General features: G+C 42.0%; 2 protein-coding genes across 3 annotated transcripts; both read left to right on the top strand.

Annotated features, from left to right (window-relative positions):
* On the top strand, positions 1 to 597 carry LOC136393712 (keratin-associated protein 4-3-like). Of its 2 annotated transcripts, XM_066366343.1 has the most exons (2): positions 1 to 169; positions 329 to 597. In XM_066366343.1, the coding sequence occupies exons 1-2, from the start codon at positions 1 to 3 to the stop codon at positions 595 to 597; spliced, it is 438 nt and encodes a 145-aa protein (XP_066222440.1). The 2 variants fall into 2 exon arrangements, with proteins under 2 accessions (XP_066222440.1, XP_066222439.1); XM_066366342.1 differs by having other exon boundaries at positions 1 to 597.
* Positions 598 to 13,721: 13,124 nt separating this feature from the next.
* On the top strand, positions 13,722 to 14,153 carry LOC136392330 (keratin-associated protein 4-12-like). Its single transcript, XM_066364426.1, has one exon. The coding sequence runs from the start codon at positions 13,722 to 13,724 to the stop codon at positions 14,151 to 14,153; it is 432 nt and encodes a 143-aa protein (XP_066220523.1).
* Positions 14,154 to 14,402: the final 249 nt, after the last annotated feature.

The following is a 14,402-nucleotide window of genomic DNA, read 5'->3' as shown; positions in this document are numbered from 1 at the left end:
ATGGTCAACTCTTGTGGATCCGCCTGCTCTGACCAGGGCTGTGGCCAGGAGACCTGCTGCCGCCCCACCTGCTGCCAGACCACCTGCTGCAGGACCACCTGCTGCCGCCCCAGCTGCTGTGTGTCCAGCTGCTGCCGCCCTTGCTGTGGATCCTGCTGCTGCCGCCCTTGCTGTGGATCCTGCTGCTGCAGGCCTTGTTGCATCTCTAGCTGCTGCCGCCCCAGCTGCTGTGGATCCTGCTGCAGGCCTTGCTGTGGATCCTGCTGCTGCAGGCCTTGTTGCATCTCCAGCTGCTGCCGCCCTTGCTGTGGATCCTGCTGCTGCAGGCCTTGTTGCATCTCTAGCTGCTGCCGCCCCAGCTGCTGTGGATCCTGCTGCTGCCGCCCCTCTTGCTGTGGATCCTGCTGCTGCAGGCCTTGTTGCTTCTCCAGCTGCTGCCGCCCCAGCTGCTGTGGATCCTGCTGCAGGCCTTGCTGTGGATCCTGCTGCTGCAGGCCTTGTTGCATCTCCAGCTGCTGCCGCCCCAGCTGCTGTATGTCCAGTTGCTGTCGCCCCACCTGCTGCCGCCCAGTCTGCTCTAGTTCTTCCTGTTGCTGATCGCCCTGATCTGTGCCCATCTGGTTTCCATCAACCTATTTTCTTGACATAGTCCAACTGAACTGAATCACGAGAGGCCAGTTATACAACATCGATTCCAACTGATTCTTAAACTGACCTTGGCCTCCAAATATAATGTGCACCCTAACATTACTATCTCTTTCCCAAATGAACACAAAGTTTGAATTGTCTCTGAAATCCTTCAACCAAGTCATCCCAAATGATGTATTTTCCCCTTCCCAGTTTTCTCAAATGGAGATATTCCTGAATCTTAAATAAATCTTAATTGTCCAGGCATACAAAATAATAGCATCTTGTCTCATTAGTTTTCTTGTTAACCTAATCCTTAGCTGTCAGTTGTTCTGTTGCACTTCTCTGCCGGGAGCAAGCATAGCAGGTGACTTTGAGGATTTCCACCTCTGTACGCTCAGCGTTCTTATTTTAATATAGGAGGAGGATGTCTTATGGCACACACTTCGCTCTCTCTGCCTGTGGGCTTTCTCTGGATGAAGGGGTGAACTCTGGGCAGGGCAGAAGTCAGGAGTTAATGCTCTAGAAACAGTGCTCAGCCAGTGGACGAGGGTGGGGAATTAATGTGCTAGCCTCTTTCCCCTGGTGTGGGGAGCAAGTTGTACCAGTGTCTAGAGGTCCTCACTGGAATGGACCCCATTTGCCTACAGCAGTCATTTGCTCATTAAGTCATTCTATATTGACTTCTGTCCCTTCCCCAGATCACTTCCTAGCTTCGCTACAATGCCTTTTAGGATTATCTTCCAAATAAACTACTAGATCTCAAGCCTCTGTTTGAGGGTCTATTTTTTTTTTTTATTTATTTGTATTTTTTCTGAAGCTGGAAACAGGGAGAGACAGTCAGACAGACTCCCGCATGCGCCCGACCGGGATCCACCCAGCACGCCCACCAGGGGCGACGCTCTGCCCACCAGGGGGCGATGCTCTGCCCCTCCAGGGCATCACTCTGCTGCGACCAGAGCCACTCTAGTGCCTGGGGCAGAGGCCAAGGAGCCATCCCCAGCGCCTGGGCCATCTTTGCTCCAATGGAGCCTCGGCTGCGGGAGGGGAAGAGAGAGACAGAGAGGAAGGAGGGGGATGGGGTGGAGAAGCAAATGGGCGCCTCTCCTATGTGCCCTGGCCGGGAATCGAACCTGGGTCCCCCTCACGCCAGGCCGATGCTCTACTGCTGAGCCAACCGGCCAGGGCCGAGGGTCTATTTTTGAGGACAGCCGATCTAAGGCACAGTACAGGTGTTCCAAATCCAATTACCAGTGCTCTTCAAAACAATTTATGTATTATGAATGGTTGCCAATTGTCTGTGTCAAGTCAGACCTAGTAACCAACAACATCCAGTAGGGGTATTCCAGTTTTCCCTGTGGAAATGGCTGAGGATTCCCTTGGGAAATGACGGGAGAGATCTCTATTACATACACTTGCTGTGGTCCTTGTGTGTGGCAGTGCACATGTAGAGGACTGGCCTCTCCTTCCACGGGTCAGTGTATTGCAGATCTGAGAACTGGCTCAGGTCTGGAAACTGGGTGAGGGATCATGATTTTCCATTGGGATCCCTCACCGCAGCCTGGGGGTCACATATCACTTTGCACCAGTTGTCGTTCCAGGCTTGTTGCCCATCCCATGCTTGTACCGACATGATCGACAGTTATATGCTGCCACCTGGCTTCTGCTACTTCAAGGATATTATCATTCCTTGCTTCTCTGGAGCTCAGTCCTGTAACAATATTCCCTACCACAAGCTTTGGCTTTAGGGAATAGACGATTGCTGAGTAATGCTGCTGACCTCCATATCTGTCTGTTCCTTATTACCTTACTATATAGTGTACTTCCTGAGGCCTCCTAGGGAACTTATTCGGCCAGCTGGGGGTTCTGACCTTATGAATAGATCTTTTCTAGCATATTAACTTCTCTGCACCCCTTGATTTCATCATCCTCACCTCTGCATTGTGTGGTACTAGATAAATCTGTACTAGTTATTTATTGTTATGTAACGTTACCTCAGATTTTAGCAACTTAAAATGACACTCATTTTACTGTCTCACAGGTTTTCTAGATCAAGAATCCAAATACAGCTCAGCGGGGCTTTCCAGTTTGTAGTGGTTCATAAGGCAACAGTCAAGGTGCTAGCAGGCACTAGTATCTAATGCTGGCTAGCCAGACAAAAGACACACTCTTTCGTAACTTAATCACTTGATGTTACCATATGCTGTTGGTTAGAAGCAAGTTATTCAAGGGCAGGGAATTCCATAAGACCGTGAATACCAAAAGGTAGAGATCACTGGGCCATCTTACAGCCTGCCTACCACAAGTCACAATATTGAGCGAAAGAATAAAAACATATATTAAGATTCCACTATATAAAATTCAAAAATATGTAAAACTAAAGTATACTGTTTAGGATACATACCTAGGTGATAAAACTATAAGGAAAATCAATGAGAAGATTACTTTAAAATCAGGACAGTGACAATCTGTAGGGTGGAAGGAGAGAGATGTGGTCGAGAGAGACACATCAAGGCGCTCTTGGTGATTGCAGTGTTCTGTTTCTTGACTTGGGTGTTGGGGTATATAGATATTTGCTTCATAATTATTTATATTATACATGTATATATATTTTATACACTTATAAATATACAGTAGTCCTCCTTCAAATCCAAGATTTTTCTTTCTGTAGTTTTAGTTACCCACAGTCGACCTGAAAATAACAAATGGCAAACTCCAGAAATAAACAATTCATAAGTTTTAAATTGCATGCCATTTGGAGTAGCATGATGAAATCTTGCGTTGTCCTGCTCCATCCCATGCAGTTGTGAATCATCCCTTTGTCCAGTGTATCCACACTGTACACGCTGCCTGCCTGTGAGTCCCTTAGTAGCTATCTCGGTTGTCAGATCAACTGTCTTCACTGTATCACAGTGCTTGTGCTCCAGTCACCCTTATTTACTTACTAATGGCTCCAACGCACACGAGTAGTGATGCTACAATTCAGATATGCTCAAGAGAAGCTAAAAGTGCTTCTTTTAAGTGAAAAAGTGGGAGTTTATATCCATAGTAAAATAAATGTTCTATTCATGAAAGGGTGAAAAAGGAAAAAGAAATTTGTGTTAGTTTGCTGTGGAAAGTACCTCAGGATACTTCAGGGATCTCGAGAAGGGAGACATTTACCTGACTCTACAGGTATTGCAGGCAAAGCTGATTGCAAGTATCTGGCTTGGCTTCTTAGCCTTGAGGGACTGTTAAAAGTTCAGTTTGAGGATTCCATATGAAAAGTTCCAGTAAAGCAGATTTAAAAGCACCTAATCAAATCCACATTGAGATACCACCTAACACCTGTTAGAATGACTATTATCAGCAAGACAGGTAATAACAAGTATTGGAGAGGTTGTAGAGAAAAAGGAACCCTCATACACTACTGATAGGAATGTAAATTGGTACAGCCAATAAGAAAACAGTATGGTGGTGCCTCAAAAAATTAAGAATAGAGGTACTATGTGACCCAACAATCTCTCTTCTGGGTATCTTCCCCCCCAAATTAAAAACATTTATTTGTAAAGATAGAAGTGCCCTTCTGTTTATTGCAGCATTATTCACAGTGGCCAAAACATGGAAACAACCAAAGTGTCCTTCAATAGCTGGTTGGATAAAGAAAATATGGTTTATATCTTGGGCCACAAAAACAACATCAGCAAATTCAGAAAAATCGAAGTTGTACCAAGCATATTTTCTGATCATAAAGTCTTGAAACTAGAATTCAACTGCAAAAAAGAGGAAAAAAATCCCACAAAAATGTGGAAACTAAACAACATAGTTTTAAAAAATGAATGGGTCAAAGAAGAAATAAGTGCAGAGATCAAAAGATATCTACAGAATAATGAAAATGACAATACGACATATCAGAATCTATGGGATGCAGCAAAAGCAGTGATAAGAAGGAAGTTCATATCACTTCAGGCATATATGAACAAACAAGAGAGAGCCCAAGTGAACCACTTAACTTCACACCTTAAGGAACTAGAAAAAGAAGAACAAAGACAACCCAAAACCAGCCGAAGAAAGGAGATAATAAAAATCAGAGCAGAAATAAATGAAATAGAGAACAGAAAAACTATAGAAAAAATTAATAGAACAAGGAGCTGGTTCTTTGAAAAGATCAACAAAATTGACAAACCCTTGGCAAGACTTAACCAAGGAAAAAGGAGAAAGAACTCATATAAACAAAATCCAAAATGAAAGAGGAGAAATCACTACAGACACCATAGATATACAAAGAATTATTGTAAAATACTATGAAAAACTTTATGCCACTAAATTCAACAACCTAGAAGAAATGGATAAATTCCTAGAACAATACAACCTTCCTAGACTGAGTCAAGAAGAAGCAGAAAGCCTAAACAGACCTATTAGTAGAGAAGAAATAGAAAAAAACATTAAAAACCTCCCCAAAAATAGAAGTCCAGGCCCTGACGGCTATACCAGCGAATTTTATCAAACATTCAAAGAAGACTTGGTTCCTATTCTACTCAAAGTCTTCCAAAAAATTGAAGAAGAAGCAATACTTCCAAACACATTTTATGAGGCCAACATAACCCTCATACCAAAACCAGGCAAGGATGGCACAAAAAAAGAAAACTACAGACCAATATCTCTAATGAATACAGATGCTAAAATACTAAACAAAATACTAGCAAATCAAATACAACAACATATTAAAAAAATAATACATCATGATCAAGTGGGATTCATCCCAGAATCTCAAGGATGGTTCAACATACGTAAAACAGTTAACGTAATACACCATACCAACAAAACAAAGAACAAAAACCACATGATCTTATCAATAGACACAGGAAAGGCTTTCAATAAAATACAACACAATTTTATGTTTAAGACTGTCAACAAAATGGGTATAGAAAGAAAATATCTCAACATGATAAAGGCCATATATGATAAATTATCAGCTAACATCATATTAAATAGCACTAAACTGAAGGCTTTCCCCCTTAAATCAGGAACAAGACAGGATTGTCCACTCTCTCCACTCTTATTTAATGTGGTACTAGAGGTTCTAGCCAGAGCAATCAGACAAGACAAAGAGATAAAAGGCATCCATATCGGAAAAGAAGAAGTAAAGGTATCACTTTTTGCAGATGATATGATCCTATACATCGAAAACCCCAAAGAATCCACAAAAAGACTACTAGAAACAATAAGCCAATACAGTAAGGTCGCAGGATACAAAATTAACATACAGAAGTCAATAGCCTTTCTATATGCCAACAATGAAACATTTGAGAACGAACTCAAAAGAATAATCCCCTTCACGATTGCAACAAAAAAAAATAAAATACTTAGGAATAAACATAACAAAGAATGTAAAGGACTTATATAACGAAAACTATAAACCATTGTTAAGGGAAATCAAAAAAGATATAATGAGATGGAAGAATATACCTTGTTCTTGGTTAGGAAGAATAAATATAATCAAGATGGCCATATTACCCAAAGCAATATACAAATTTAATGCAATTCCCATCAAAATTCCAATGACATTTTTTAAAGAAATAGAACAAAAAATCATCAGATTTATATGGAACTATAAAAAACCCCGAATAGCCAAAGCAATCCTAAAGAAAAAGAATGAAGCTGGGGGCATTACAATACCTGACTTCAAACTCTATTATAGGGCCACGACAATCAAAACAGCATGGTAATGGCAGAAAAATAGACACTCAGACCAATGGAACAGCATAGAAACCCCAGAAATAAAACCACATATATATAGTCAAATAATTTTTGATAAAGGGGCCAACAACACACAATGGAGAAAAGAAAGCCTCTTCAATAAATGGTGCTGGGAAAACTGGAAAGCCACATGCAAAAGAATGAAACTGGACTACAGTTTGTCCCCCTGTACTAAAATTAACTCACAATGGATCAAAGATCTAAACATAAGACCTGAAACAATTAAGTACATAGAAGAAGACATAGGTACTAAACTCATGGACCTGGGTTTTAAAGAGCATTTTATGAATTTGACTCCAAAGGCAAGAGAAGTGAAGGCAAAAATTAATGAATGGGACTACATCAGACTAAGAAGTTTTTGCTCAGCAAGAGAAACTGATAACAAAATAAACAGACAGCCAACTAAATGGGAAATGATATTTTCAAACAACTGCTCAGATAAGGGCCTAATATCCAAAATATACAAAAAACTCATAAAACTCAACAACAAACAAACAATCCAATAAAAAAATGGGAAGAGGACATGAACAGACACTTCTCCCAGGAAGAAATACAAATGGCCAACAGATATATGAAAAGATGCTCATCTTCTTTAGTTATTAGAGAAATGCAAATCAAAACTGCAATGAGATACCACCTCACACCTGTTAGATTAGCTATTATTAACAAGACAGGTACTAGCAAATGTTGGAGAGGCTGTGGAGAAAAAGGAACCCTCATACACTGTTGGTGGGAATGTAAAGTAGTACAACCATTATGGAAGAAAGTATGGTGGTTCCTCAAAAAACTGAAAATAGAACTACCTTATGACCCAGCAATCCCTCTAATGGGTATATACCCCCCAAACTCAGAAACATTCATACATAAAGACACATGCAGCCCCATGTTCATTGCAGCATTGTTCACAGTGGCCAGGACATGGAAACAACCAAAAAGCCCGTCAATATATGACTGGATAAAGAAGATGTGGCACATATACACTATGGAATACTGCTCAGCCATAAGAAATGATGACATCGGATCATTTACAGCAAAATGGTGGGATCTTGATAACATTATACGAAGTGAAATAAGTAAATCAGAAAAAACCAGGAACTGCATTATTCCAAACGTAGTTGGGACATAAAAGTGAAACTAAGAGACATTGATAAGAGTGTGGTGGTTATGGGGGAGGGGGGAGAGGGAGAGGGAAAGAGGGAGGGGGAGGGGCACAAAGAAAACTAGATAGAAGGTGAGAGAGGACAATCTGACTTTGGGTGATGGGTATGCAACATAATTGAACGACAAGATAACCTGGACTTGTTATCCTTGAATATATGTATCCTGATTTATTGATGTCGCCCCATTAAAAAAAATAAAATTATTAAAAAGAAAAAAGAAAATATGGTTTATGTAGATCAGGGGTCGGGAACCTTTTTGGCTTGAGAGAGCCATGGACGCCATATATTTTAAAATGTAATTCCGTGAGAGCCATACAATATGTTTAACACTAAATACAAGTAAATGTGTGCATTTTATGTAAAACCAACACTTTTAAAGTACAATAAGTCTCTGAATTCTTTTTAATAATGTTGTTATGCTATTGCTAACCAATGATGAATAAAGTACTTCTTACCATTAATGCAACTTCTGGTGCTGCATGGTTTTGCTGATGGCTTTGTAGTCTGGTTGATACGTGGTAAGGTTAAGTTTCATGCAGGCGTTGAGACTTCCATCCATTTAACGTGATCGTAGGTTGGTCTTAACGTTCTTTAGATGTGAGAAAGACTGCTCACATGCATACGTAGAGCCAAACATTGTCAATACAACAATACTAACACACTGCAGTGTGTGATATGTGACGGGAAGCATATTCCAAGTTTTGACAATCAGGTGGTCCGTGGGTTGAAGTTTTTTCATTTCTCCCCACTTGTATTTGTTCTCCAACTCTGCTTGCTGTTGTGCAAGTCTTTCCAAATCTTCATTCAGTGACTTGAACTTATTCACCCACATGTCTGAGGCCTTCAGGTCAGCAGCTTGTAGCTCAAAATCTCTGATGGAGACACCGGGGATGTAACTCAGGCTGGCGCTGTCCACTGCACACTTGTGTGGGTGGGTGATGAACTTAAAAAGATGAGTGTGCTCATGAAATTCTCCAAAGTGTGCTTTGAATGACTGCAGGAGATTAGATGTGAAGCCCGCTAGCTGCTAGAGATCAAGATGTTGAGCAGGGTCACTTGCTGTGCATGCATCTTTAAACTCTCCCAGTTTTTCAAAGTGAAGTAAATGACCTGTTTCATTGTCAGCAATAAAGAGTTCCAGCTTGTTTTCAAATACAAACACTGCTTGTTGAAGGGATAAGACTGTATTTTCAACGCCTTGCATTTTCACGTTGAACTGGTTCAGATGTTCAGTCATGTCCATGAGATAGTAGAACTTCAGGATCCACTCAGTGTTAGCTAACTCAGGATGCTTGACATTTTTCATTTCAAGAAAAGTCCGGATTTCACTCAGACAAGCCACAAAATGGCTGAGCACTTTCCCTCTTGACAACCAACACACATTGCTGTGCAGAAGCAGACCAGGATAATTATTCCCAACTTCATCCAGCAGTGTTTTAAACTGGTGATCATTTAAAGCTCAGGCAACAATAAAGTTGACCACCCAAATGACCAGCGACATCACCTGACCAAGCTGCTCACCACACATCTGAGCACAAAGCGCCTCCTGATGTAGGATGCAGTGAAAACTTAGGATGGGTTTCTTGTTATGTTCACAAAGAAGCACTACGAATCCTCTGTTTTTCCCCACCGCACAGAGCACCATCAGTATACACCAAAATAAGTTTATCCATCGGTAGATTTTTTTCTTTAGCGAATTCAGTGAAAGACTTGAATAAATCCTCCCCTCTTGTTGTCTCTTTCATAGGCAAAACAGCAAGACTTTCCTCACAGAGTGTGTCACTGACAGTATACCTTGCAATCACGCTGAACTGGGATAAATGGCTTATGTCTGTCAACTCATCTAAAGCGAGAGAAAAGAATGGTGCTGCATTTATGTCCTTCACTTGTGTTGCCTCAATTTGATTTGCCATTATGATGGTATGATTGTGAACAGTTCTTGCCAACAGAAGCATGTCTTTTATTTGTTTGATTATCTTGTCTTTATCCAAAAAGTCATCAAAAAGTTCATTGGCAACATCAAGCATGAATGTTTTGGCATACTCCCCATCTGTGAATGGCTTTCTGTTTCTCACAATTGCTAAAGCACCAGCAAAGCTAGCCGAATTCCAGTCACCTTGTTGGGTCCAAACACGGAGTTGCTGCTGACTAGCTTGCACTCTGCACAGTAGCTCTTGACATGCTTTCTTCCTGCTGTCTCCTGCTAAATATTTTGATGCAACTGTAGTATGGCGTGTGTCGAAGTACCACTTTATATTTGACTGTTTCATTGATGCAATTTTATTATTGCATATTAGACACACTGCAGAACCTGCTCTCCCCACAAAGGTGAATTCCTCTGTCCATTCCTGCTGACAAGTACGATACTCCTCAACTTTTTTTCTTTTAGCCGTCTTCTTCGTCAAAAGGGTTTCTGCAACTAGTTAGTTGACTACTTGATTAAAAGGAGACAAGTTTACTTCCTGACCTCGCAATGACCCATGTACGTTGAGCATTATCCAATAAAAATTTGGTGTTGTCCTGGAGGACAGCTGTGATTGGCTCCAGCCACCCGCAACCATAAACAGAAGTGGTAGGAAATGAATGGATTGTAATACATGAGAATGTTTTATATTTTTAACGTTATTTTTTTTTATTAAAGATTTGTCTGTGAGCCAGATGCAGCCATCAAAAGAGCCACATCTGGCTCACGAGCCATAGGTTCCCGATCCCTTATATAGATGATAGAATACTACTCAGCCATCAGAAAAGATGAAGTACTGCCATTTGCGACTACATGGATAGATTTTGAGAATATCATGCTAAGCGAAATAAGTCAGACAGGAAAAATTAAGAACCATATGATTTCACTCATGTGGGATATAAAACTGAAAGCAACAAATGAACAAATAAGGCCGACAAACAAACAAACTCATAGACACAGACAGCAGCGTGATGGGTGGCAGAACGGGAAGTGGGGAGAGGTATAGAAGGGTAAAGGGAGTCAAAAGCATGGTGACGGAAGGAGACTTGACTCTGGGTGGTGAACACACAATGCAATATACAGATGATGTACTATGGAATTGTACACTCGAAACCTATATAATTTTATTAACCAAAGTCACCCAAAAAGTTTTAGTAAAATTTAAAGGTAAATAAATAAAAGAGCCTCTATGATTCATTACTATTCTTGTCATTTTTATGTAAATTAGCAGACCAAATTTAATAAGACTAGACTTGTTATGAAAACAAATTAGTGTTACCAAAAGTGGGGGGTGGTATAGAGGGAAAAATTATGTTTCAGTAGGAACTGTATTACACACTTGTAGAGATTAGATCCTAGTTCTGCTCATTGTCTTTAACCCTTTGAGTAGTACAAACGTTCATGTATGTCCTCATGCCTCCTGACCATCCAGAGTACAATCGTAACAAAAATTTTTATTTTAAAAATGTGTAAGGCGCCTGACCAGGCAGTGGCGCAGTGGATAGAGCATCAGACTGGGATGCAGAGGACCCAGGTTCGAGACCCCAAGGTCGCCAGCTTGAGTGTGGGCTCATCTGGTTTGAGCAAAAGCTCACCAGCTTGAGCCCAAGGTCACTGTCTCGAGCAAGGGGTCATTTGGTCTGCTGAAGGCCTGCAGTCAAGGTACATATGAGAAAGCAATCAATGAACAACTAAGGTATCGCAATGAAAAACTGATGATTGATACTTCTCATCTCTCCCTGTCCCTATCTATCATTCTCTCTGACTCTCTCTCTCTGTCTCTGAAAAAAAAATGTGTAAGGCAACATTTAAAAAAGGCAAATGTATGTTCTTCTTGTTTCCATAAATTGGTTATCAAACAAACATGATTTTAAGTTAATAAAACTGTAACTGGAACTAATTTCATTTTTTGAAAACAAAACTCACTCCCGGTGGTCAGCGAGCATGAAAAAAACTCACTCCTCAAAGGGTTAAGGTTTTGTTTTTCTGAATTCTTCTAGTTTCGTCATATTTGACTATGGCTCTCCAAACTAACGTTGCCAGTCTTCTCCGATCCTTTGTGCTTTGTAATCATCGAGAACTAACACTGCCCTGTGTCCTGAAGGCCTGCAAACTGAAGGGAGAGGACTTGATGAAAACTTCAGAGAAATTACCATCATGGCCCATGTTTACAAAATTTTCTTCATGTTTATTGCCATGTGGGTTACTCAGGAAGCCTACCTAACACCTAATGACATCATCAGAGACATTCAAACGCAAAAGATGCTTCAACCCCTCCATCTAGAAATCTTTTCTCTCAAATGGCTGCCCTCCATACTCAGGCTGAGTTTATAGTCTGCTCCAAACATTAAACTTTGTTTTTCTTTTTTCCCACAGATATGCTTTATTAAATACCTGATTTTTCACACAATATAGTCCTAACTTTGTTCTTTTGTTCTGAGTGTTTTTTTTTAATTGATTTTAGAGAGAGAGAGGAAGGAAGAAAGAGAGATAGAAAAACATCAATTTGTTATTCCACTTATTTATGCATTCCTTGGTTGATTTCTGTGTGTGCCCTGACCGGGGATCAAACCTGCAACCTTGATGTGTCAGGGCAATGCTCTAACCAACGGAACGGAACTACCCAACCAGGGCTTTATAGCCCATACTGTGGAAGCCCACCTGCATCACCTGCCTCCTGAAATGAAACACAACTCATTCAACTGAACTGATTTATTCTCAGGACTGAGAAACTGATTCAATGAGCTATAAAAAGATTTATTTAATTAGTTTCTGAATTATGAAGCTTCTTGGGAAAGTTTCAAAGGCAGAATTGTAAGGAACAGAATTTGCCAGCCCAAAATATGTGTCTTAGGCATAAGGAGCATTTTAGCTGGCTATTTTTAGGATACAGCAGCTCTGGAAACCAATTATAAGTTACCCTTTTGTAAGAGACATTTACATGTGTAAAAATATTTCCTCTGGCCAGTTGGCTCAGCAGTAGAGAATCGGCTTGGCGTGTGGAAGTCCCAGGTTCGGTTCCCGGTCAGGGCACACAAGAGAAATGACCATCTGCTTCTCCATTCCTCCCCCTCCCTCTTTTTTCTCTCTCTACCTCTTTCTCTCTCTCTTCCTTTCCCACAGCCATGGCTCAGTTGGAGCAAGTTGGCCCTAGGCACTGAGGATGGCTCTGTGGCCTTGCCTCAAGTGCTAAAATAGTTAAGTTGCTGAGCAATGGAGCAACAGCCCCAGACAGTCAGAGCATCGCCTAGTAGGGGGCTGCCGGGTGGATCCTGGTCGGGGTGCATGTGGAAATTTGTCTCTGCCTCCCCACTTCTCACTTAGTAAAAAAAGAAAAAAGAAAGAAAAAAAAGAAAATCTCCATCTAGTAAAGGTGTTTCCCACATTGTATTAGGAGAGGGGATACCCCAGTCTCTAGAAACTCTTATTAATGGAGAAGGCAAGGAAGTAAGTTTGTATAACCACTTTACCCTGCGCGCCTGCTGTTCCTGGCAGCCTCCCGTAACTGCTCCCCTCACCCCCCGCAATGTCTTCTTTTGTCTGTAGCTGAAGATGGCTTTTAAAGTGAAGGCCTATGCCATCTTGAGGGAGTGACTTAGTTCCTGACTATCTCCCATGCATACAAGAGGTACCATCTTATTAAACTCAAGTTTGTTTTTTCTCTGCTAAACACTTTTTGTCAATTTAATTCTTAGACCAGCAAGAAGAACCTAGAAGGGTAAAAGAGAAATTTTTCCTCCTCAACACAGATTCAGACTCAGGCATGCATTCAGTTTGTCACTGTAAACTTGTCAGCACCATGCCCATCACCCCAGGAATGAGTGCCAGTCAGAGTGCAGCCAAAGAAACAGAGCTGAGGAGTGAAAGTGTACTGAACCTCAGGAGGCCATCAGGAACTGCATCACATGACCAGATTAGCAAAGCAGGAACGATGCTGACAATGTGACCATCTTCCTTCTATCTGAAAAAGTTGCTATGAATTATTCTCAATTAAGAGACACATCAAACACTTATTTTCTACACATTAATAACATTTAGAGAATAACTTCCTCTTTTATAATTACCCAGTGGCTATAGAAAACAATATCAACAACAATAACAAGGAAAGTCCTGCTCATTGATATAAATTGGGGGGAGGGGAGTCCAGTATATAAGAGCTCCAGAACAGAAGAAATCATCAGAATCTGAGAAACTCACCTCTGAACAGGAGTCCACCCTCCACACCTGACACCATGTGCTGCTCCCCTTGCTGCCAGCCAACCTGCTGCAGGACCACCTGCTGCAGAACCACCTGCTGCCGCCCCTGCTGTGGGTCCTGCTGCTGCCAGCCTTGCTGCCGCCCCTGCTGTGGGTCCTGCTGCTGCCAGCCATGCTGCCGTCCAATCTGCTGTCAGACCACCTGCTGTAGGACCACCTGCTGCCAGCCATGCTGCCGCCCCTGCTGCGTGTCCAGCTGCTGCCAGCCTTGCTGCCGCCCCTGCTGCGTGTCCAGCTGCTGCCAGCCATGCTGCCGCCCCTGCTGCGTGTCCAGCTGCTGTTGCCGCCCCTGCTGTGTGTCCAGCTGCTGCCAGCCATGCTGCCGCCCCTGCTGCGTGTCCAGCTGCTGCCGCCCCTGCTGCCGCCCCTGCTGTGTGTCCAGCTGCTGCCAGCCTTGCTGCTGCTGATCACCTCACCAAAGAACTGCCATCTTCATACCACACCTGTTACCTGACTCGACATTTTGAAAACATTCACTTTCTAGACTTTGCTGACAACCAGCGTGCTGTACCATAATGTCTGTGACTCACATGCCTGATGAAAGCTTCTGAATCAGCTTGATGGAGCGCAGAGGACTTCTCCCAGTCCTCTTCCTCCCAAGCATGTAGACCAGTGGTAGTCAACCTGGTCCCTGCCGCCCACTAGTGGGCGTTCCA

Source organism: Saccopteryx leptura, chromosome 2, assembly GCF_036850995.1.
Source record: "Saccopteryx leptura isolate mSacLep1 chromosome 2, mSacLep1_pri_phased_curated, whole genome shotgun sequence".
Lineage (NCBI taxonomy): Eukaryota > Metazoa > Chordata > Mammalia > Chiroptera > Emballonuridae > Saccopteryx > Saccopteryx leptura.
This window is presented reverse-complemented; position numbering and strand designations above follow the sequence as displayed.

What these genes read in the sequence shown, in the direction of transcription:
- LOC136393712 (XM_066366342.1), top strand. Translation starts at nt 1, where the DNA reads ATGGTCAACTCTTGTGGATCCGCCTGCTCTGACCAGGGCTGTGGCCAG.
- LOC136392330 (XM_066364426.1), top strand. Translation starts at nt 13,722, where the DNA reads ATGTGCTGCTCCCCTTGCTGCCAGCCAACCTGCTGCAGGACCACCTGC.